The sequence below is a fragment of the Diospyros lotus genome, chromosome 2 (genome assembly GCF_014633365.1).
Source record: "Diospyros lotus cultivar Yz01 chromosome 2, ASM1463336v1, whole genome shotgun sequence".
NCBI lineage: Eukaryota > Viridiplantae > Streptophyta > Magnoliopsida > Ericales > Ebenaceae > Diospyros > Diospyros lotus.
The window spans coordinates 7,776,057-7,801,172 of record NC_068339.1 but is presented as its reverse complement, the minus strand read 5'-3'; the positions used below and the strand labels follow the sequence as shown (position 1 = coordinate 7,801,172).

The window sequence follows — 25,116 nt, the reverse complement described above, 5'->3', positions numbered from 1 at the left end:
AAAATATCATAACATCTCTCATTTATTAATTACAAAAAAAAGTTGTAACTTTTCTAAACTCACTTTAATTTCAAATAATTCCATTTGATTTTTTAATAAATATGATTTTTGTGTGTTTTCTTATAACAAAAAAATATTTTTGACTTTAACTCAATATTATTTTTCGTTTCCTGTTCAAATTTCAATCAACATGGCTTAATTTTTAAATGCACATCTTTAGAGGAGAGTAGAAGAAAACAAAAACCAAATAAAATATCAAGACATTTTGCTTGCTATTTTGTTTTTAGAAACAAAAACAAATAATCAAACCAAAAATGATTTTGTTTTTGTTTCCATCGAGCATAAAGAAGTCAAAAATGAAAGATTCGTACCAAAACAAACACAAAGTATCGAAAAAGAAAAGGTTTTTGCAACTCAACTAGAATAATGTCGTTAAGAAGAGTATATCAGCTTTCAACCTCAACTTTTTGATTCATCTCAAAACCAAAGTGATGAAAATAAACAGAGCCAGCCAGGGATCAAACTTGAAAGCTCTTCTATCCCACAGCCTTCAATCAAATTGACAGTAGATGATGGCTGAAATCCATGTGAAACTAATACGAGTCCTATAATCACACATTTATCCTAGGACTTGTCTAAGTTACGGTTTCGTGGAAAAGGGATTCAAAACTATGCCCTAGAGGTAGGTCAACAAGCAATAATATATACACATAATTAGCCGTGTTAAGCGTTTGCAGCATCTTCTTTCTCTTTACTCTTCCCCTCATCGGCTATGTGGAAGCCCTCAATCTTGCGCAAGACCTCATCCGATGTAAAATTCGCCTTTCCAGCCAACCCGTTAGCGGTAATTGTCTCACCATCATCGTGTGTGGCAGGGCCAGTTTGCCAGATTCTGATGGTTCCGTCCTCGGACCCTGATGCATATGACTCCCCTCCCGGTGAGAAACGAACGCAGTGCACGGGACCATGGTGACCCTTGTTACATGCTGCACCAAAGATGAGAGGAAGCAGCTAATTAAGACAAGCTTAAGTATTTGGAACATGGTGACCCTAAGACCTATTTCAGATTCATATACTAGTACTTTTGGGGTCTAATAGGAAAAAATAATAGGAAGAAGACACCAGACAAAAACAGAAATACGAAAGTCATGTCATGCACGATGGATTACGGGCCATATAATAAATTTTAAGCAGGTTTTAATCAGTTCCAAGAAATTTTAAAGCAGTGACAAGGACGTACCAATCTCTTCACCATTGTAGAAATCAAAGACACGTATCCACATATCTTCTCCCCCGGCAATGAACTTGTACCCAAATTTTGGTTCCAAAGATGCTGACTCTACAGTGCATGGCATGTTATAGCTCTTGACCAGCCCATAACTGAGAGAACAGCAAAGCGGGGATGTCACAAACTCTGCATTCAAATATTCTAGAAGGGACAGTAGTTTTGTCCGTTACTTACTGATTTGCATCCCAAAACTTCACAGTAAACCCATCAGCAGTTGTGATGTAACGCCCATCTTGACTCACTTCAGCACTAGTGACGGGAGATTTAGTTTCAAGAGTCCGGACTACATCACCAGTTCTTACATCCCATAATCTGTACAGCCCCCCGTTAAGATAGAAAATTATGAAAAAAATAAATAAACAAACATTTGAATTCAGGGCAATACCTGAAAGGATTTCAACACTCAATCCAAAGTTATTGATGGAATGTTCTCAAACAATTAAAATACTAAAGTTGTCAACAAAGAAATTCTTCCACCTGCCCGTAGCAGGAGGTCACGCGAGCCTTTGTATCACATAATAAAAGTAACAGGCACCACAGCCAAATGGACGAACAAAAAATTAAATCTTATATTCATGCAAGATTGCTAAATTCAGCTCCTAATATTCATGAAAGCCTGCCAAATTCAGCTCCTCATACAACAGCCCTCATTTAGAAAATTACAGGCTTCCTAGTATACTTTTGCTCATTCAGATGTGAAACAAAGAAAAACTAGGTCATAACAAGGATAAGTTCTCCCTCATAGTGGGTAATGGCATTCCAATCCATGGTTATAATTCAAATAGAATATGGGAATGCAACATAAATCTGTCCATTTAATTGAAGGGGGAAAATTTGAGCCCTATAAATCAAGAACTAGAGCTCAGGAAAAGTAGGCCCTTCACCCTAGTTTAAATGTAGGAAAGAATCCCGAAGAGCATTAACCATGACCATTTGCCTAACATCCTTATCAACTCATAAAGTAAATGTTCTTATGAACCTTGAACTGGTTAATATCAACTGCAAGATGCAAATTGTACTCAACTACTTTAACAGACCTTCTCCTCTCTGTCTCACCTTTCAAGTTCTTTTTGTCTATGCATTCTATGATGTCTAATGAGTTGGCTACTCTCCTTTTATCCGATTAAGATTACACTCATTAGCCCACTTTTGAAATAACATGTAAGATTTCCAACAATATCCCATCAGATCAAACCATTTTATAATTCTGATTATTAAATCACTTCTCAAGTTGCATTGCACAAAATAAGACCAACTTTCTTGTATAGCATGGAATGTTGGGCAATTAAGTACACCAACATGTTCAAAATATCAGGCATAATAGTAATGAGGATGATATAATAGATATGAAGCCATACAAGAAAAAAGAAAATTAGAAATAAGATCCTTTGTACTAAGGTGATAGTGGTCCTTACTGAAAATAAGATACAATTAAGATGCTTTAGACATGTGAAAAAAAGGGAGAGAATAGAAACAATTTATAAGAAAAGAGGTAATAGATAACGGATAACCAAAGAGCACTTGGTGAGAAACTCTTCAAGTGAATGGGATATAATTACCTTATAGAAATAATCATAGATAGAGATAATGGGAGAGCTGAAACCCATTTAACCAACCCCACCTAATGGAATTAAGGGTTGTGATGGTGATGGTGCTGGTGATGGCAATGATGATGATTCAATTACTTCCAAGTCAGACAAAAATTTGCCACTTAATTTTGTTATATAGTACTAAAACTTGCAAGATATAAAGGAATATGTAGGACCCCAGTCCATGAAATGGGGTTTTAAAATGACTAATACTTCCTGTTCCATTGAAAACTGCACCAGTAGTGCCAAAAGAAATGGATAACTCATCAAAAGGAAACAAAATGCACAAAACATCATTGAAGGTCAAAGTTCCAGATGGACAACATTGCAAAGAATGAAATAACAAACTTCTACTAGATAATAGTAGTTCCATAGTAGATGCTTCTACTAAGCATATTATGTACAATATTATGTAAAGTGAAACATTGATGCAACTTGTTTGGTGGATATAGCGAGACTGAAAGAGCATCCACAACTAAACAGACACCATTCATGACATACAGTTACTCATTACATTCGCAAAATTATAAGAAAAATAGAAAAACACAAGGACAAACACGATGAAATCAAACAGACAGCTTTACGACATTGCATCATGAAATCCAAACAAACAGCTATAAACATCTTGGTTGATAGCATATTGTTACCTGACGCCACCCATATCAGTACATGAGCTCAATATCGTTTGATCACTGTGGAGCCATGCAACAGTTCTGACTGAACCAGGAGACTTATCCACTTCTCTTGGAGATGCATCAGGGCGATTTAAATCATAAATGCGAAGGACTTTTTCAACTCCACCAGTCAGCAGAAAGTTAGTATCCTGTTTGTGTCCAATCGAGCCTAATGAGTAGAGAACTAATACAAGCAATAAAATGGCAGTTATTCTATGATAAGTTTGCAGTCAGTCAAGAATACAATGCCTGCCTCTACATGGGTAGAAGAAGTTGAAGTGAGGTCTAATACATAATAATGATTTGACCATGACCACATGCCATTAGGGGTAGGATACAAACATATTTTGACCATGACTACATGCCATTAGGGGTAGGATACAAACATATTTTGACATTATTTCCAAAAGTTGCAGCTCCTAGAACACCATTCTTCACCATTGCACTAAGGAACAGTGCCCTAGTTCATATTTCTTAAGTACTTACCTCATTACTTAATTTGGGTGTTGGGGGGGGGAATAAGCAACTCTTCATTTTTGGGGGGAAAAAATGGAGGGGGGACAAACATATACTTCAAATCTCCTATGCAGGAATGCAATCACCAACAGGTGCCACCAACCATCAAAATTGGATCTCCATTAGAATCCCAAGAAGCCAATATCACTCAAAAAAGCACTTTCCCTTCCAGCAACCATGAAGAAGTGCCATAAACTATTCAAGAAAGTTGTGAAGGCACATGCATTGAGAACAGAACCATCTAAAATCAATGAAAAAGAAAAAAAAAAGGAAAAAAACACAATCTTTAATCCCATTAGGTGGAGTTGGCTACATGAATTGTAGCCATATCCTCTATAAAGCCATTAAATCCTATGTCATGTCCAAAAGTTTCCTTTGGTCTAGCTCTCCCTTTTTTGCCACAAATTTCCTCTATTTCATCCACTTGTATTTCCCATTAGTCTTCTTCTCATATGTTCAAACCATCTTAATTTTCAATCTCGCATCTTATATTCATTAGATGCCCCTCCAACCTTATTTCGTATGAACTACTCAACAATCCAAGCCATATGACAAAGATGGTTTTATGGTTGTCTGGAGGGGGAAAAAAATTCCCTTTTAGCCTTCAAGGATTTTATACTTTCACAAAATGTTGGACAGGCTTCTCCACTTTACCCGTCTTGCCTTATAGTATTGAAATTGATTTTTTTTTATTGGGTAACTAGATCTACGAGTTTCATAATGACATCATCCATACTTACATACTCAATTTTCGAACTACTCAATTTAAAACCTTTGAATTCTAAGGTGTTTCTCTACAATTCAGGTTTAATATTCATGCCTTTTTTTGTTTCATCCATAAAGGCATGTCATCCATAACGAACATGCACCAAGACACTTCTTGGATATGGTTTGGGAGTAGATCAATCACAAGAGCAAAGAAGTAAGGATTCAACGTATATCCTTGATACAATCCAATTATGAACGGGAAAGCCTCAATATCTCCTAAACAACTCCTAAAACACGTTTCAACCTAAGGATATATGTCCTTAATAACATGTATATAAGCAATTCAAACTCCTTTCTTTTCTAACACCCTCCACAACACTTCTCTGGAGACTTTGTTTTCCAAGTTCAAATACAATATGCAAATGTTTTTTGTTAATCTCTAGAACTTTCCATTAAGCATCTCAGTAAGTAGATAGCTTATATTGTTGACCTACCAGATATACAACCAAATTGATCTCTAGAGACCTTAGTTTCTATCTTTAACCTTTAGTCAATTACTCCCTCCTTAAGTTTTATAGTGTGGCTATTAGCTTGAGACCTCTATAGTTTTCACTACTTTGAACCTCAAATCAACAAAAAAGAGATGAAAAGAAAAGTTGCTTGTAATACTTTCAAGAACCCTTCTAGTCAAAAAGTTTAAGTTAAATCCTGTAGATAACATATCATAAAAGATCATCACAAAAATCGGTCCAAAATTTCCCAATTAACTTCAAGAAGGAAAATATCCCTTATAGCAATAGTAACATACATTATTTGCAATTAATTGCTTGAATTCACCCAAGATATTTCATATATCTCAAAGCATGGGAAATATACCTCTGAAAAAGCACAAGCCCGAACAATATGCTTGTGTTCAAATGAGTGCAACTCATCCCCTGTTACTGCATCCCATATTTTCCTTCAAAAAAGAAAACATGGATTGACAATTATAAAGGTCGAGTAAGTAGGATTTAAACACTCATTCATTCCTAAAAAGAACATAAGCAGCACAAAGATCTTTTCTCTTTCTTTCTTTTTATTTATTTATTTTTTTGGTAGGGGTGGGGAGTTGTAGGGGAAATAGGTTCTATGAACTTATATTACAAAAAGGACCATGATATTTGGTCTGAAATCACCAGCTAAATGGGGTGAAATCCCTGTTCAGCCCTTGCATTCACACACACACACACACACACCCACACTATAATGTTGATCGCTTGATCATGTGAAAAGAAGACCAATAGAGGGTCTTGTGAGAAAAGTTGATCGAATAGAACAAAAATTTAACAAAAGAGATACAGGAACACAAAAAACAACTTGGTGGAAGACTCTTAGGTGTGATGAATTATAAAGGCCTTACAAAAGATAAAGCAATAGATGAAAATGATAGACAAGCTTGAATTCATGTAGCCAACCCCATATATTGGGATTAAGTCATGATATCCTGTTGTATAAAATACATATTTTTGTTAAGGGGAAAAGACTAAAATATCCCCCTTTTCTTTGTTCTTATTTGTTTTTTGGTTTGCTAGCTACAGTGCAGGTAGCAGAACCAAAAATTGGGTAGCATGAACCTACATCTGGGCTCCCCACCTTTTCTTCCTTCAGTTGGCAAGGTTCCCAAGTTAGACCTCAGACCACAACAATCTAATTTTGGTGAAACTAACATCGATATCTAACTCATCCAACCTAGATCTGGGCTCCCTTTTCTTTTCTTTTCTTTTCTTTTCTCTGGTGGGTAAGCAAGGTTCTTAATTTAGAACTTAGATTGCAACAATCTGATTTTGGTGAACTGACATCAATCTGTGTTTGCGAAGAACCCAAATCTCTTTTGCCCACAAAAGAAAGAAAAAGGAAGAAGAAGAAGAGGTCAATCTAGTTGACTAGTAGTGCCCCAACTCAAATCAAGAAGCAGCACCAAATCTGGGAAGAAGAAACAAAACAATTCAGATTTGGGCAGAACCAAATCTAGGTTCTAATTAAACCCAGAAGAAGAAAAGAAGATAGTGATGATTGAGTAGGGTGACCGAAGGAGCTTCTTTCGGGAAATATAATTTCGCTGATGGTGGGAGTCTTTGCTGAAAGAGGAGAACAATATGACAGAGAAAAGTATTTTGATTTTTTATATTTTGACTTGAGTTTCTTGTTGAGTCAACATAGGTACAAGGGCAAAATGAAACAAATAATACATGCTAAGATAAAATATTTCACCTTCAAGCATGTTGATATCAGCATATTTCTGTTAAAAACCCTAAAGATGGCCAAACAATAGAGGAATTTGAAGCAACTTTCAATGGTTAATAGAATATCGAACATAGTTTGGGAATCTCCTATTCTAAGATTTTAACTCAAAGGCAGTCATTATAGTTTACCCAAATTAAAAAAAAAAAAAAAAAAAGAGCCAGGGGAGCATCAATGCACTTCTATGAATGTCCTAATAATTCACATAATCTACAGTTCACATGAATTTACATCAGCCCCACAATATATGTAAATTTCGCATCAGCCTAGCAAATATGTGCAAATACACAGATAACATTTATGCAACTTCTTCAATGGGTTCTTTCATGACCCACAAGGTTTCAGGTATGTCCAGCAGTTTTAGAATGGCATCTTAGGAATATTCAACTTCAGAAACAAGAAGAATACTTTTTATTTTATTAATATATTAGAGTTTTCTCTGATAATAGGGCAGATAAATGAGTGAGCTTGCTACATACGCAGTAAAGTCTGCTGAACCAGAAGCAGCACGCAAAGCATTTGTATCCAAGCAACAACTCCAAACTGCACCCTTGTGCCCTTCAAATGTACCAATCCAATCTCCTGTCTCTCCATTTCTAAGCATGGGGCTGGAATCTGAACCACAATATTCAATCATGCATGGAATGCAAGCAATTGGATACAAAAGTTTAGAGGTCAATATTGGATAGAAATATATAAATACAAATGAATCTAACACTACTAGTACCTTAAAACTTTGTAGCAACATTACTGACAACATAAAGCTTGACAAATAGGACTCTTATTTCCATTTTCAGTTAATTTATTTGGATTGAATAATAGGCAAGCTTTAGGACCAACATCATTTGTTGATAACATCATTTTACCCATGAGACATCATTACCAGCTGCATCATCCATCCCTAGAATGCATAAAGTCGGGAGTTTTTTTTTGGGGGGGGGGGGGGAGGGGGGGTGCGGAGCAAAATAGTGTAGCCACAACTCCAAACTTACAAATTAGAGACAAAGACGTCTTAAGCTAAGTTTGGCATAATGCAGCCACTAAGACTTCTAGGAATAGGCACTCCCTCAGGGTTCATTTAAACAACAACATATCAAGTTTTAACACTAGATGGGGTTGCTTGCAAAAATTCTAGCTCGCCAACAATTCCTATCTATAGTCATATCTTCTGTATGGGCCTTATAACTCATTCTCAGGTTCATATATTGGCACTAATCTTCATAGCTGTTGGCCCCACTTTGACATAGCGCGTAGTGCGTGTGTAAAGAAAACACACAAAGAAACCCTTAAAATAATAAGTTTCAAGTACCCTTGAGAGAACAAACTTCAACGACCAAAGCTGGACTCTCAACTAGGCGCAAGAACCGAAACTGCTTGCTAGAAAAAACCGAACTAGTTTGCTAGAATTTATTGAATAATAAAACTAATTACAACCTTTAACTTCTAGTTATATTTATAGAGTTCGGTCAATCCATCTAATACTTGTAAATGAAATCCAACTAAAATCTTAATAGAAATAAAACCCTAACAAACATAAAATAAAATTAACATCTTAAAACATATGAAGTATTAAAATACTATTTCGCTGCTATTCCGGTTTCGACACTACTGTTCCGGGCTGCCTGGTTTGGGTTGGGTCAGCCTTGGGCCAAGTCCTGATCGGTGACCGCATTAGACTTGTTTGGCCAACAAAAATTACTAGTTGGATCTTATTTGATAAAGAAACATTGAGAAGTCAGCCCAAGAAAGATTAGCTTAAATTCAATCCAAAAGAAAAAAAAAAAAATCAACATAGTCCATTTGATCTCTCTCTCAAGTTACCAGTAAACTCAAAAAAGAAAAAAATCCTTAACATAAAAAAAGAGAACAAAGAGAATAGCTTCAGTACAAAGAAAGAGATTAGCTTCATATAAACTATTGTTGCAAATAACACACTAGCAAGTAGGTGGCTAACTAGGAGGAAACTAGAGTCTATGCACTACTGAAGAATGGATCTCATAAAAACAATGAGGTATGATGTAAGCTGAAACCAATTAATATTTTTTATGTCATGTGATTGCTGTTGTTATATAACTATAAAAAGCAGAGAACACTAGTACATCTTGAAAACTATAAACTAAGTACAATAACAACAATCACAAACCTTAATCCTACTAGGAGATGTCAGTCATTAGGAATAATAGACTTCCAGCCATATCTACCCATATAATATCCTCTGTAATATCATTATATCCCATGTCATGTCTAAGGATTTTCTTCTCCCATATCTAAATCATCTTAATTGTGATTCTCGCATGCTATCTTCAATGAGTGTCACTACAACTTTGCTACATATAATACTGCTTCTTATGGCTAAATTCTCACTTTACTGAGCAAGTGACAACTCATTGCCACCACTTAGTTATTGTTGGAAAGAATCAATAGTGGAAAAGTCATGGAAATTGAGCAAGAAGAGAATTAAGAGAGAGAGAGAGAGAGAAACTGAAATGTCTTATTTCTTTTTCATTTACCAGAAAATGATGACTTTTATACAATTCAAGATATTGCCATAAGACAACTAATAATGATGCACAACCAATTAAAGCATACTTTCAAATCCTGCATTGCAAAACTTGTTCCTTTCTTGATTGTCTTTATCTTCTGCAAGAGTGAGGTATCAGGCACACAAACTTGCGCCTTGCGCCTTGGCTCCAAGCACTTTTCGTGCCTTGGTGTGCCTAGCACCTTCCCAATTACTCACTTCCCAAAGTCTCACAGTGTGGCTTATGAGCTCAATCCTCTATAATTTTCACAACTTTGAAAATCTCCTTTATAAATGGCATAGAAACTAGGTACAAAAAGAAGAAAATGATGTCTCTTCAAAACTATAATCTTCTGATTTTTCTTATTTCAGCTTATTTCTTTTCATGAAATTTAAACTCAAAAGGATGAAATCTATTTGTCCTACATGATTCATTATATCAATCAGGGAGAAAAACTTACAGTAATTCAACCAACAAAGAAAAGAAAATATAAACAGCTAGTCAAAGAAAATTTATACAGCTATTAAAATCATTACCAAAGTAAAATCAAGCAATAACAACTTTTTTGCTATTTAAAATGATTATCACAAGTAAAATATTAATCTACAATAGGATTTTAAACCCATAAACCAGTTAAAAGCATATTATATGGTTTCTAGCAAAATGGATTAAATCAATTGCACATATCTACCCAGTAGGACAATACTGATTAGGTAATAAGGCCATCATAGATATATTAAATTTTGGGTGGGGTGGCAAGGAAGGGTAGAAAGAGGAGAGGAGAATCGGACAAAAGAACAATAACCTAAGAAAGAGGAAAGAAAGAGGGGGTAAGCCATGCATACATTATACGCAAATCAGATGAAAAACTATTGCAGAATAGCCAGTGTTTTAGGTTTTACAATGAGAAGAAATGTTATGAAGCTTTAATTATAACATTTGTAAAACTCAAGGCTACACTTAATATTTAGGACCAAGAGTCCACAGTTTTCATTCCTTTATTTGTTTTCTCCACCACTAAAATTACATAATGTAATTTTGCCCACAAATTTTATGAACTCAAAACTTTGATGACTACTACATGCAATAACGGTGCAATTTGGATATGAATTTCAGGTATAAATACGTGTGACAACTAAATATGCATAACAGATATAAGGGCACAGTTACATAAACACAGAACTACTATATGTTTTGGTATTGTATTCTGTAGCTAATACTAAGGTGGTGCTTAAGTTTGTTTGCTCCCCAATATGCATTCGCGTATATATATTCGAAACTCAAGGTCTGGTTACCAATACTCCAAACCACATGGGCTATTTCCTCTTGATAAATTCATGAGTAAAAGTAACTAAAAGAATTGTAAACTATTTCAAGAATAAAAAATGAAAATTACATGATTAAAGCTATGAATTCTAAATACGGACGGGAACCTAGTTAAATTAATCGTGTTCCTGGCGTAACCAAGATGATGAGTCGAACAAAAAAAATAAAAAATAAATAAATAAATAAAGCGAAGGGGGCAAGAATGGAGATTGACACATAAAAGGGCGAGTTCAGAAATCAGATTATACACACAAACATTATATAAAAATATTTTTTAAAAAAAAAGAAGAAAGAAAAGTGAAATGCATTACCCTTGCTGGCACTGATGAGAAAGAAGCCATCTGGAGTAATCGGACTGTAGAACAAATCCACAACCGGCCTCGAATGGCCATGGCAGACGAGCGGAACCGCTACTCTCTTCTTCTCCATTTCTTATAAAGAAAAAACAAAATAAACTACTTCCTATCTAAACCTAAAACTGATCTCTATATTGCAGATTACACTGATCTCTATATCAGGGAGTCGAAAACTTTCCAAAAAAACCCTAGAATTCAAAAACTGTGAACCAATCGAAGACCCACTCCAACAGCTGATAATGTCAGTATGTAGTAATATGTTCCTGTATATGTCTAGGTAATGGTATTAACGCAGGTGGGAAATTTACAGAATCCAAATCTTCAAGGCTCGGCCAGATTTCCCGAGAAAGTCAAATAAAGTGGAAACGAAATCTGCGACTGTGAGATCGTGAGATCGGTCACTGATCTGAGGAGAACACTGAACGAGGTTGGTCTTATATATATCGCAGCACCATCGGGCTTTCTGTAACTGGGTACCGAAAGGTTGTCTAATTTCTCAGGCCGGCCCAATTTTGATTTGGGCTTTCTTCTGAAATAGCCCATTTAACGCGGGTGAATTAATGTACCATTTTAGTTGGTTTGATCATTTAAATATAACACGGTATTACTTTTAATATTTTATAAAAAATAAATAAATTAAACAAAATAGCATTAATTAATTAAATTTAAATTGAACGCTGAATCACGGAATTTTTATCACAATTATAATAAATATATATATACATACATATATATTTTCCTGGGCATTTGGGCTCCTCAACCAAACCCTCGGGCCAGCCTAAGTGCTTGAGACTTGAAAGATTATAATTGGATTTTTAAAGGGACGTTACAAATCTTCTTACGTTGAAAGATTTTTAATATGAAGAGGAAAAGGGCATTGGAGAGAATCCAATTCTCCTCCTTTTATCTCAAAACATATCAAAATTTGTTCGCTCCATTATTTTTCATTAATCTTCAGCTTCAGCTTCAGCTTCAGCAACGCGCAGTTGACGAACTCCAGCCCCTTCCGCACGCCTACGACTAGTCAGTCAATCCACGAAGCCCAGCCCCTTCCGCACCGCGTTCCTTGTCGTCGGCGCCACCGCAAGCGGACAACGACTCATTCCACCGGCGCATGCTGCCAAATTGCAAGACCTCTCTCTTCTGATAAACGTGAAATACCAAGCTACGCATCATTCATGGTCCCCCTCCCCCTCCCCTCCCCCCCGTTACTTTCCTTAAAATATCTCATTTTTTTGAGATTTTGGGAGATTCAAAGTGAAGGAAACATTATATTATTATCTTAGTAAGACTCAGGGGAAATAGTAACATTAATTTCATAATTTTTAAACCATTCAAGTAATCATTGAGTATAATAATTGAAGTTGAAACTGCAAGTCTCGAGAAAAAAAAAAATTAATGGAGCAACATTTAATGTTTTAGGCTTATAAAAATTTTCCATGTATTTACTTGATATGCATAATTTGCGGGTCACCATCTGACACGAGTGTTTTATTTAATTTTTTATCCGGGAGGATAGCTTAGCTTATTATTTTTTTGGCACAAATATAAGTTTGAGAATCCAACCATGCCATCTTATATATATATATATATATGGATTAGGACAGAAAGGGGCAGAAATCTTAGTCACATGCATTTATGATTAAGAACTGACTCAGCTCACCATCAACCCTAATGAAAGTCCATCTGCCAACCCCATCTAGCTGCTTTGCATATGATGTGACACCTCAAGGGCTGACCCCATCTAGCTTTATTGCCAAGAAAATTAACAAGACGCACATTTTCTTTTGGGTCGATTACTGAAAATTAATTTGAATCTATTGGCCAATTATAAAAAAAAAAAAATAAAGTTACGAAACTAACACTATTCTAAAATTATTTAATAAATTATTACTATTGGTTGGAAAAGTGGACAACGCCTGCACACCGGCTGTTAGGTTTTAATTTTCATAGATAAGACTGCAGTAGGGGCACCCACAAAAAAGAGAAAACAGTACCAAATTTTGGTAATTGGGGGAACAAGAATAAGGGCATTATCGCGAAATCACAAACAATAGCCTGGAAAAAGGGTGGAAAAAGCACCGGAATGGACGCTTAAAGAGGAGACCAAAAGGTCATAATAGACCCACACAACGCGTCAGCTTTAGCCGCCACGCGTACATCTTATCCGTTTCCGGTTTCTCGTTCTTTAAACCCCTCCCCCCCACCCCACCTTTCCAAATCAAATACCCCAATAGCTTCCCCTCTTTCTCTCTCTAAACCTGCTCCGAATGGCTGCAAGTCTCGCCCCTTTCCGACCCGTCGTGGTCCGCGCCTGCGCCGGCGCTGGCCCCCGGAAATCCGACGCGCACGGCCGGAAAAGCCAATCCCCCAACTGGTGGACTCCACTCTTCGGCTGGTCCTCCGACCCCGACTACATTGACTCCGAAAACGCCACCAAAAGCAGCTCCGGCCCCAAGGCCGTTGTTGACAAAGGGGAGAGCAAGTCCGGGCTGGATCCGGAGACGAAACCGGTGAGATCTCGGTTCGCCCGGGGGTGCTTCACGGAAGAGAAGGCCAGGCATCTCCGGATGATGACGACCGGCACGGAGTCGTTCCACGACATCATGTACCACTCCGCCATCGCTTCCCGCCTGGCTTCCGACTTCTCGAACCGGTTCGATCCGTGATTCTCTCTCTTCCTTTCCTTTACTTTCTTTTATTTTCTTTTCATTTTCCTTCCCTTGGATCCGAATCGAAACTGATGTGTTCAAGTATCGTATCGTTTTTAAATATACGATGAAGGATGTAGTTATGTTGTTGTGCTTGTGTATGCATGATATACATAATATAATGTTCCCTTTAATATATAATCATTTGTGTTTCGTCGAATGTGACGGCGTGAGTGAAGTGAACGGAAGATTTGCAGTCGGATCCAGTCGATTGTTTGGTAGATCAGCCTTTATGATTCATCATCATCATGATCTGAGGATAAGCACCGCAGATTGCACTTTGAATGCACGCACGAAAGTGTGAGTGGGGGCGCGTGTGGTGGATCAGGCCCTACCCACTTGGTCAATAGAATATTTGACGGTTGATACCATTATCTAGGATCTAGGAATTTCAATAGCATCATCTAACGAGGAATATGCCTATTTTGCGTAATCTTTCACTCATAGGAAAAGAATACATGATTTTTCGTAAATTGTTTTACATTGTAAACTTAATTTATTATCATTCAGTCTCAGTAGTTTTCATGAAAAGTGTATTTTAAGCCTTTTCAATTTATTTATCCATGAATCGAATTGACATCTAAAGTAACCGGTTATTCTGCAAGAGCGAGCCGTTGCATCATCACATTCTTCATCGGTATGAATCCAGATGGTTGAGAGATGCAAATATGCAGAGGAGGCTCAACAAAACCCGAAACTTAGAACATGAAAGTAACAACAGTTAAGAGAGCCAGCATTTTACGTACCCAACGCCTACATATGGTAGGCAAATTCAATGTACCAAGTTGAACCGAAACAAAACTACAGTAATAGTCTTGGGATCTGTTTCAAAACTACAAGAAGATATGACTTATTGCACATTCATGGCCTCAAACCTAGCCAGTATTAGTTACCTGTGACAATTTAATCCAGCAATTCATACACGAGAGTAAGGTCTCTTGATGAAAGTTCTACGGCTTTGACAAAATCAGCTATTTCTTTGGGCAATTAAATTATTTCGTTTACAAAGTAACAAAAAAGGATGCACAGTTATCACTCCAGAACAAAAGGAGCAAGAACAATCCATCCCCCGAAAAGCCGGTGGCTCATCGCGTTGCTGGTCCAATCGACTTCTCCAGCCAGCATTTGCAGCTTCATTTGCTCTCAATATCATAAAGATCTGTTCTAAGCATCATTACCCATCAAGGAGCAACTCAATATTTACAAGCCATATTAATAATAATCAAGCACAAGGTTCTCATGGAAAATGCACAAGCACCTACAACCATAAAACCGGAGCTAACTGCTCAATTAATATGTTCAGTATTTTTCATATTTAAGTAGCGTGCTTGGCGGAGGCTGTAATGTGTGGACTTAACACAGGACATACAGGGTATAGGAACCCACATAGATGCATCTGCCTAACAAGCTGGATAAGCACTCCCAGAATATTGCAAAAGTTTCTTGGAAGGTACACTTGGATTTCCTTCTTTGGCATGGCATTATCAGAACTTTTTACTTTATAGTTGAAACTTGGCCTAACGTATAAAGATAGCATTTTTTTCCCCAAAAAAATTCTAAGATAACAACAGATGCATAGTAGACATTATGTGTATGCATGCATTTCAAGAAATAAACGTTAAAACACCTAAAATGATCTAATTATAGTTTCAAAACCATGCCTAAGATATAAGCATTACTAAGAGTTCCTTATCAATATTGTTGTTATTTTGGAGTTCTTTTGGCCTGCCATTGGGTCATAAGGAAATTCTTTGTGTCCAAATGCACAACAAAGTAAACTCTTCCTTCCAGAATCTGTATATGTGAAGCACGTATTTCAAAGAATCAGAATCTGTAAATGATAGTATTCAAAAAATATAGCAAACAATTTCCATTTTCCACCCTTTCTTTAAGCATGTTACAACTACTTGAAAAAACAGCTCACTTATCAGGCTCATAATTTGCACTGAAAGCTTGACAATTGAAATCAGGTAATGGCGAACATAAGAAATAGGGGTAGAAGTATCAAAAGAGAATAAGGATCAAGAATTTTCAAGACACAGTGAAAACAAGGGGCAGAATCAGGGATTTTGAGTATGAGCTGTAAAAGGTAAAAACTCCTCTGCTAGGTTTGCAATTATCCCAAGTTAAGATCCCTAAAACACTCTGAAAAGAAGTATGAAAATGCAGTCTGACAGAAAGCCAAGAAGAGAGGAATAAGTTTCCCCACAATGCTGGCAAAAGATATCCGGGCACAAGGAAAAATGATAGCAGAGAAACAAAGATGAACTCATTGGTTGGTTTCTCACCATGCTAAGTTGGGACTCTAGACATAGCCATTAACTGATACTCCCTTGCCACCATATGGTTTTGGGAAATAAAGAACATGATTTTCACTAACCTGTATTGTTTACCAGAAGTCAAACCAAACTTAGACCCTGAAGGCCTATAAACCTTATGGGGAAAAATGCTACAAGTTTCAGCATGCATACCCTAATAAGGAAACTTTAAAGAGGTATGTTTTAGCTAAAAAGGAGGCCAATAAGGCCATTGGTGAAGCAACGCAATAACTTTATGAAAAATTGTACAACTGGCTTGATATAAAGATGAAAAAAGATACACACACACACATAAATTGGTTAATCAAGAGAAAGAACAGGGGATTTGAGCTAGGTAAAGTGTATTAAATACAAAGACCAAAAAGTATTAGTAAATGACAAGGTGATAAAATAGAGATGGAAAAACTATCTCACAAAGCTATTCAACGAAAGTGGAGAAACAAATATTATGTTTAAACATCTTAGGACTTGTTCAGCTGTGGAAAACATGCCTTTATTTAAAAAAAATAAAAATAGAGAACTGGAAAACATGTTCAAATGAAAGCAAAAAATTCAAATAGAAAAAAAATTGTTTTTCAATTTTCAAAATTTATACTGACTGTTGGAAAACATCTAAAATTTCTTCACAAAATAGTAGGAGTTTTCCTTGTGTTTTCCAAATACAGACATGAGCTTGCAGCCTAACCAAAATCAATATTAGTTATATCTATATTAATATGAATGTAAAAAAAAGGGCATCCCAAGTGCACGATATTATATTGGCAATATTAATCTTATAATATTATCAGTCAAATTTATTCTGAATTTAATTATGATATTAGTAACAAAGTATAATATGAGCAATGCCATCAATATTGTATTGATAGAATTAAATTTATAATAATAATATAGTCATTAATATAAGAACAAGATACTGCATTATAAAACAGTTGAAGACATTTTACATAACCATCTTGAATATATTTTTAGTTTTCAAGGTAAGAAATTCATATTTGACAATTAACTGCACACCTAAGTTCTCTGTCAAAAGAAAAATTAGAGATAGAAAATTGAAAAATATTTTTGTAATTAAATAGTCCTTTAGTAATTTTGAAAAACATAGGAATTTTGTGTTCTGTAGATATATTTGTCCTAAATAAGTGAAGTCAGCAATAAAAAGTACGAAGAATGGATAAATAGTTGGACTAGATAATATGTTGATAGAAACATGAAAAAGCATGTTGAGGAACAAGAGGAAGGTTGGTATTTTATGACATGAAGAACAAGAGTTCAAGTTGTGAGAACGACCCTTTTGCAAAATGACAAAAAAAAAAAAGGCAATGGTAAGGCTGCAAACAAACAATGGCCCTTCTCCAACCCTTGCAGCCCAAGTAGTCTCATGCACTGGGACCATAATTTTGGAAACATGAAAATAGAATGTAAGTTTAGTAAAAATATAATTGAAAAAACAATAAAATATAAGTTTAGTAAAAATAAAATTTCTTAGATTGTTGAGCATGGGATATGAAGGCTTTAAGTCAAGCAGATAGAAAATTGAATATATAAAATGTAAGTTTAATAAAAATATAAGGTGTAGATGATGTTATGGTGAGACTTAAAAATCAAGTCATTCTAATAAAAGATCAAATTTAGATATCTTAGAAACTCCTATTAAAACCAAAAGAAGAATTTTATCAAGTAATTTATTGGGCTAATTTTGTTGTATAGCATTGAAGAATGGGCAGCCAAAATGCTAATATGTGCAAAATATGTGTGTGACAGAGATGAAATATTAGCTAAACAACCAGACAAAAAAGGATAGAATTAAAAAAAATTAGATGAAATATTAGTTAAACAAGCAGACAAGAAAGGATAGAATTAAAAAAAAATTATGCATCATAAGGTTAGACAAGATGCAAGAGTCACAATTAAGATGATTTGGTAATGTAAAAAGAAAGCCAATACTGGTGAGGCGAGTGGATAAAATGGAGGAAATTGTAATAAAAGGAGAGGAAGACAAAAAATAAATAAATAAATAACCTTGGTGTGAAAAACTCAAACTTGACATATGGTAAAATGGCCTCAAAGAGGTTATGAACATAGATAAAGCAGGGAAGTCTAGAATTCAGGTATCCAATCCACTTAGTGAGGTTAAGGCTTGGGATTATTATTGTTGCACATCATAGGTCAGTGTGGCTCATGTAGAAGATAAAATACTTGGATTACCGCTCTTGCGCGGTCCCCTATTGTTCATGTCCTCGATTTTGGTAGAGGAGGTAAATCGCAGGTGGAGGCTTTGCCTCACTACACAGGGCAAGAAATTGAACTCACAACCTACTACTACGAATCCCAGCTTATCGTGGCCCAACCACTTGATCTGTGCCCTGGGGGCACAGGGCAAAAATACTTGAAACATGATTAAGATGGTTTCATGAGAGGAAAAAATCGATAGATGTTCTTATGAGGAGAGTCAAGAGTGGATAAAATGAAAACACTTTCTAACAAAAGAAGTAGAGAGAACCCAAAAGACTTAAGTATCTCATTGCAAATTTTGGTCCTTGATGTATTGTAATTATAAAACAATCTAAGTATCTCATGCACGTGATTTTAATAACCTATATATAAGCAACTAAGTATGCTTTCTTCTTTAAAATCCTCTAAAAGACTTTTTTTGGGACTCATTCAAGTCTTGTAGTCATTCTACATTCACTAGTATACCATATAAATCAAAAGCCTGCAAGTTTATATTTAAATTTGATAGGGCCCCTATTCGTCACACATACCAGTGACGTAAAATGAAAGGAGACACAAGAGCAGTTAAAGAAAAAAACACAAGGGTAGAAGAGTCACATTCAGTTGGTGGAGAATAACAAACTCACGTGGCAGGGAAAAGGAGAGAGAAGGGAGGAGAAAATTCAGAAGAAGTCTTGGGAGATAAGGTCCCTCTTGAATAGGCCATTATTTTGTTTTCTTTTGTTCATTCATAAATTTGTAATTTGAGATTCTATCAATTTGATATCAAAGCATTGATCCATGAGAGTGACCGTATCAGAGAGAGTGGGAGAGTTGGAGGGAAGATTAGAAAGTTACAATCAACAAATAGAGGGGCAAATGGAGGGATTGCAAGCTGGGTTTGAATCCACGAAAACTGAGTTCCAGAGGGTGCAAAACATAGAGAAGAACATGGCAGTGATGTTGGACCAATTCAATTTCATGATGGCGAAATTGGAGGAACAGGACAAAGAGAAGAAGGGAAAGCACTGTGGGGAAAACAAACCTCCGGATTCCTCCCTATCATCTGAGTTGACGCCAAATACAAGAGGGAAGAGTAGGGAAGTAGGCAGTGGAATTGATGGAAGTTGGAGGCAGGAAACACGCTGTAGGTGGTTAGAGATGCCAATTTTCGAGGGTGATGATCCAAATGGATGGGCTTTCAGGGCCGAGCATTACTTCGTTGTAAACCAACTGATAGAGACTGAGAAATTGGAGTCCGCAGCTTTGTGTTTTGAAGGAAAAGCTCTTTCGTGGTTCTAGTGGGAATAAAGGAGACGTAAGGTGAGAAGTTGAGAGGAACTAAAAGGGCTGTTGAGAAATTGGTTCCAGTCCACGCAAGAAGGCTCCGTGGATGAGCGATTTCTACCTCTCCAACAGTGGGGATTCGTCAAGGACTACCAGCTTTGCTTCGAAACATTAGCATCGTCGATTGGTGATATGCCAGAAGCTGTATTGGAAGGGCATTTTGTTAATGGGCTCAAACCGAAGAAATGGGCTGAAATCAGAGTGTTTTGGTCCACTGGACTGGAGAATATCATGGATATGGCCCAGAGGATTGAGGACAGGAATCAAATGATCCAAGGAAACAATTTTGGATACGGCCCAAATAAGGTTAAGACATCCCCAGCCCTAACCCCTAATCTGTAGCGATTCCCATTGTCTCCACATTTGAATCCTCCACCTAAACCTACAGCAGTCAACCAAACCAACCCATATCAGTCGCCAGCCACCGAAAAATTGAACACCTCGCCCTTCAAATGACTAATGAAAGTGAGCTACAAGCAAAGCATGCGAAGGGACTCTATTTTCGCTATGATGAAAGGTATTCCATTGGGCATAAATGTAAGACCAAGGAGTTGCAAGTGATGGTCATATACGAAGAAGAAAGGGAAGAAGAAGAAGAAATGGGGCAAGTTGAGGCAATGGAGAATTCTGAGGAAATGGAGGACACGGTTAAAGTGGGAGAAATGGTGGAGTTACCGTTGAATTCAATGGTGGGATTAACACCTCCACAGATGATGAAGGTTAAGGGGAATATAGAAGGTCAAGAAGTGGTGGTCTTAATCGATAGTGGAGCTTCCCATAACTTCATAATCGTAGATCTTGTGCAGAAATTGGGACTATTATGAACACAAACTCGAGGCTACGGTGTGATTATGGGCTCGGACATGGCGATACAAGTGACTGGAGTATGTAAGGGGGTGACCTTCTTGTTGCAAAATGTGGAAATAGTCGAGGACTTCCTACCATTAGAATTGGGAAGCTCTGATGTTATTCTCGAGATGAAATGGTTAGCCACACTTGGGGAAACATTGGTGGATAGGAGCTCGTTAATTATGAAATTTAGAGTGGGGGACACGACTATCACACTACAGGGTGATCCTAGCCTTAGCAAAACGTTAGTGACCTTAAAGTTGATGATAAAGGCATTCCATGAAAATGGGGAAGGAGTGCTTTTGGAATTGGGGAGTTTGACTGCTGAATTAATAGAGGCAAGGATGGAAGTTCCTGACAGTCTGTAAGAAGTGTTAACGGAATTTAAGGTAGTCTTTGAGGAGTCGTGTGGACTTCCTCCTCACAAGAGGCATGATCATACTATTACGCTGCAACCTAGGACTTCTCCGGTAAGCGTGAGACCTTACCACTATCCCCACATCCAAAAAAATGAGATTGAAAAGCTAGTTTGTGAGATGTTGGCAGCGGAAGTCATTAGGCTGAGCATTAGCCCTTTTTCCAGTCCTGTGTTGTTGGTCGAGGACGGTGGGTAGAGATGTTGTGTGAACTATAGGGTTTTAAACAAGGTAACTATCCCTGATAAATTCCCAATCCCAGACATTAAAGAACTCTAGGATGTGAATTATATGAGGCTGCAATTTTTTCTAAGTTGGATTTAAAATTGGGTTATCATTAGATACGTATAGCACTTGATGATATTCTGAAAACTACTTTTCGCACACATGAGGGTCATTACAAATTTATGGTAATGTCGTTTGGATTAACAAATGCACCAGCCACATTCCAGTCTTTGATGAATGAGATTTTTAAAGAGCAGTTGTGGCAGTTTGTTCTCGTGTTTTTCGATGACATTTTGATATGCAGTAGAACAGTGAAGGAACATCAGGATAACTTACGTCATGTGTTGAGGATATTAGCCAAGAACCAGTTATATGTTAATGCCAAAAAACGTTAGTTTGGACAATTGAAGATTGAATATTTAGGGCACATCATTTTGCAACAGGGAGCGGCTGTAGACAACTCAAAAATTCAGGTAGTTATGGATTGGCCTAGCCCTCATTCACTACGAGAACTATGTGGTTTCTTAGGGCTCACAGGGTATTATCACCAGTTTGTGCGAAATTATAGGAAATTAGCTTGGCTGTTGACGAAGCGTCTTCGAAAAAATAATTTCTATTGGGATGAGTCATCTAAGCAAGCTTTTCAGTCCTTAAAGGTAGCCATGACATCTCTACCTGTACTAGTTCTACCTGATTTTTTAAAGGAGTTTGTTGTGGAGACTAATGCATCTGGGCATGTACTCGGGGCCATATTAATGCAGGACCAGAGACCTCTTGCCTTTTTTAGTCATGCCTTAAATCCCAATGGTCGGAATAAATCAGTCTATGAGAGGGAATTGATGGGCTATTGTATCCGCGGTAAAGAAGTGGTGACATTACTTATTGCGGAAGAAATTCATAATTCGTACCAATGAGAAAAGTCTTAAATTTCTGATGGAACAACGATTGGTTAGCCCGGAATGTTAGAAGTGGGTGGTGAAATTGATGGGCTACAATTTTGAGACCCAACATTGCCCAGGTTTGGAGAATCGTGCTCTTAATGCACTTTCCCAGCTTCACTCACCTGTCACATTAATGGCCCTCACCATTCCTCGAGTGCTACAGTTGGGTCAGCTCAAAAAAAAGGTGGAGGAAAACAATAAACTTCAGCAAATTATCGGGGAGCTCCAAGCTGACCCTTCAAGTAAGCCGAATTATTCTTGGGTGGATGGTCATTTATTGTTCAGAAGGAAGTTGCTTCTTCCTACAGGCTCAACATTGATTGCCCTAGTGCTAAAGGAGGGTCATGATGGACACATTGGTGGCCACTCTAAGTTTTTGAAGACACACAAACGAATATTTGCTAATGTGCACTGGGTAGGGATGAAAAAAAGACATCCACCAGTATGTTCCCCACTACTCTGTGTGCCAGCAGAACAAATATGTGGCTCTTTCCCCTGGGGGCCTGTTTCAGCCACTTCCTATTCCACATTAAATCTGGGAGGATGTATCGATTGACTTCATAGAAGGGCTATCGAAATCAGCGGGAATGGATTCAATTTTGGTCGTAGTGGACCGGCTTAGCAAATATGGCCATTTTATTGGTTTGAAGCACCCATTTTTAACAACTCGTATAGCAAGCATCTTTGTAAAGGAAATTATCCGACTACATGGGATCCCCAACTCTATCGTCTCGAATAGAGACAAAGTCTTCATCAGCCACTTTAGGAAGGAACTTTTTTTATTACAGGGCACTAAACTGAATAGAAGTACAACCTAACACCCCCAGGTCCGATGGCCAAACAGAAGTCCTCAACAGAACTTTGGAAACATATCTCAGATGTTTTGCCTCCTCAACACCTAAAGCGCGGTACAATTGGCATCCTTGGGCAGAATATTAGTATAATACTTCCTACCAAGTTTCCTCTCAATTAACTCCATTTCAGATCGTTTATGGGCGTGAACCTCCCCCACTATTGAGATTTGAGAAGGGTACCACAGTCATCTCGGGGTTGGAACAATAGTTGTTAGAAAGGAATTTGATGCTCGAAGAGTTGAAAGCCCAATTGTTGCGGGCTCAAGCAAAGATAAAACACATAGCAGATAAAAGGAAGAGGGACATCTAGGTTGAGATAGGAGACTTTGTATATTTGAAAATTCACTAGTCAGAAAACCTTGGCTTCCAGGCCAAATGAAAAGCTGTCACCAAAGTTTTATGGACCCTTCACAATGGAGAAACAAATTGGGAAGGTGGCGTATAAGTTGTCTCTACCACCCCTTTGTGCAATTCATCCCGTATTTCACATCTCCCAGCTCCGTAAGGCAAAAGAAACATTGTAGGTGGCTACCAAAATCCCTAACCAGTTAATTGCAGAGCTAGAGATGGTGGTAGAACCAAAATTTCTACTGAGGGTAAGACCTGGTACGGGAAAAAACTTGAGGGGCATTGATGTTCTTATTCAATGGAAGGGGTTGTCACCAATCCCTTGAGGCCACTAGGGGACTGTACAATCAAATACTCCATCAATTTCCTGAGTTTCACCTTGAGGACAAGGTGAATCTCATGGGCGGGAGTAATGATAGGACCCCTGTTCGTCACACATATTAGTAACGTAAAATGAAAGGAGACACAAGGACAGTTAAGGAAAAAAACACAAGGGCAGAAGAGTCATTCAGTTGGTGGAGAATAACAAACTCACATGGCTACAACAGACTAAGGAAAATATATAAAAGGCAGGGAAAAGGAGAGAGAAGGAGAAAGTTCACAAGAAGTCTTGGGAGAGAAGGGCCCTCTCGAATAGGCCATTATCTTTGTTTTCTTTTGTTCATTCATAAATTTGTAATTTGAGATTCTATCAAAATCCTTTAGAAGCCTGCAATTTGTCTTGAACTAGAAATCCTTTGCAAGCCATTATTAAGACATCATTATGTGACAAAATTGGAATCACATTTCTTAGGGAGTATTGATACTTTAGTCCAAACATATCTATCAGGCTTGATAATTCCATTATTAAGGCGTGAATATGTGAAAGTGTTGATATTCAGTGTGGGTCTCATAGAAATATCATACAATACAATAGCTATAGCATTTAAGAGAAACTGAAAACAAAGAAAAGGATACACCAAGTAGAATCCATGGGCGAATGCCCCAGCCAACACAGCAGTGAACAACCGGTCCCGCAGAACTGGGTTACGTCGCAATTGAATTCGGACTGAAAATCAAGAACAACCAGATGAACAGATTGAAAGGAACAAACCCCATTACGAGAAGCACAGCAAACGACAGAAATTGCATTGAAGTGACAAACAAACCCACGGCGAAATTTATCAAATAAACAAAAAAAAAAAAAGAAAAAAGAGAAAAGAAAAATGTTTAGCAATGATCTAACCACCCATAATGGGAGACAAATAATAACAAGAAGAAACAACAAACCCATAACATAAATTAATATTGAGAAGGAAAAGGAAGTGAAACCTACTGAGAGGTAGAACGGGAGCGTAAATCAGGGGAAACAGGAACTTGAGGGGGATCCCTCGGTTTTGTTTCCTAACAGCAGCCTGCCTTTCGGAGAACAAATTCAAGAAATAAAAGGGCGATCTAAGAAGAAGAAGAAGAAAAAGAATGGTAATGAGATTGATACAGTACTTACTGGTTGGAGGGATCAGAAGGCGAGGAGGCCATGGCGATGAACCAGAAAATACACACACGCAACCTTTGAAGGCAAGGACAGGGTTCTGAGATCTCTCTCGTTCTCTATTATGCCAATAAATATATATATATATATATGTATGTACGTATGT

General features: G+C 37.2%; 3 protein-coding genes across 3 annotated transcripts; 1 reads left to right on the top strand and 2 right to left on the bottom strand.

The window, feature by feature from the left end:
- Nucleotides 1-444: 444 nt before the first annotated feature.
- Nucleotides 445-11,677, bottom strand: LOC127795060 (uncharacterized). Its single transcript, XM_052326501.1, has 7 exons — nucleotides 11,215-11,677; nucleotides 7,535-7,670; nucleotides 5,652-5,733; nucleotides 3,525-3,700; nucleotides 1,463-1,600; nucleotides 1,241-1,380; nucleotides 445-986 (listed from the first exon to the last, which is right to left on the bottom strand). The coding sequence occupies exons 1-7, from the start codon at nucleotides 11,330-11,332 to the stop codon at nucleotides 724-726; spliced, it is 1,053 nt and encodes a 350-aa protein (XP_052182461.1). The 5' UTR covers nucleotides 11,333-11,677; the 3' UTR covers nucleotides 445-723.
- Nucleotides 11,678-13,529: 1,852 nt separating this feature from the next.
- Nucleotides 13,530-13,928, top strand: LOC127794613 (uncharacterized). Its single transcript, XM_052325863.1, has one exon. It carries the CDS (start codon nucleotides 13,530-13,532, stop codon nucleotides 13,926-13,928), a length of 399 nt encoding a protein of 132 aa, XP_052181823.1.
- An 865-nt stretch (nucleotides 13,929-14,793) lies between these two features.
- On the bottom strand, nucleotides 14,794-25,116 carry LOC127794871 (uncharacterized). The gene is made up of 4 exons (XM_052326137.1): nucleotides 24,966-25,116; nucleotides 24,795-24,877; nucleotides 24,437-24,527; nucleotides 14,794-15,134 (listed from the first exon to the last, which is right to left on the bottom strand). Exons 1-4 carry the CDS (start codon nucleotides 24,995-24,997, stop codon nucleotides 15,104-15,106), a joined length of 237 nt encoding a protein of 78 aa, XP_052182097.1. The 5' UTR covers nucleotides 24,998-25,116; the 3' UTR covers nucleotides 14,794-15,103.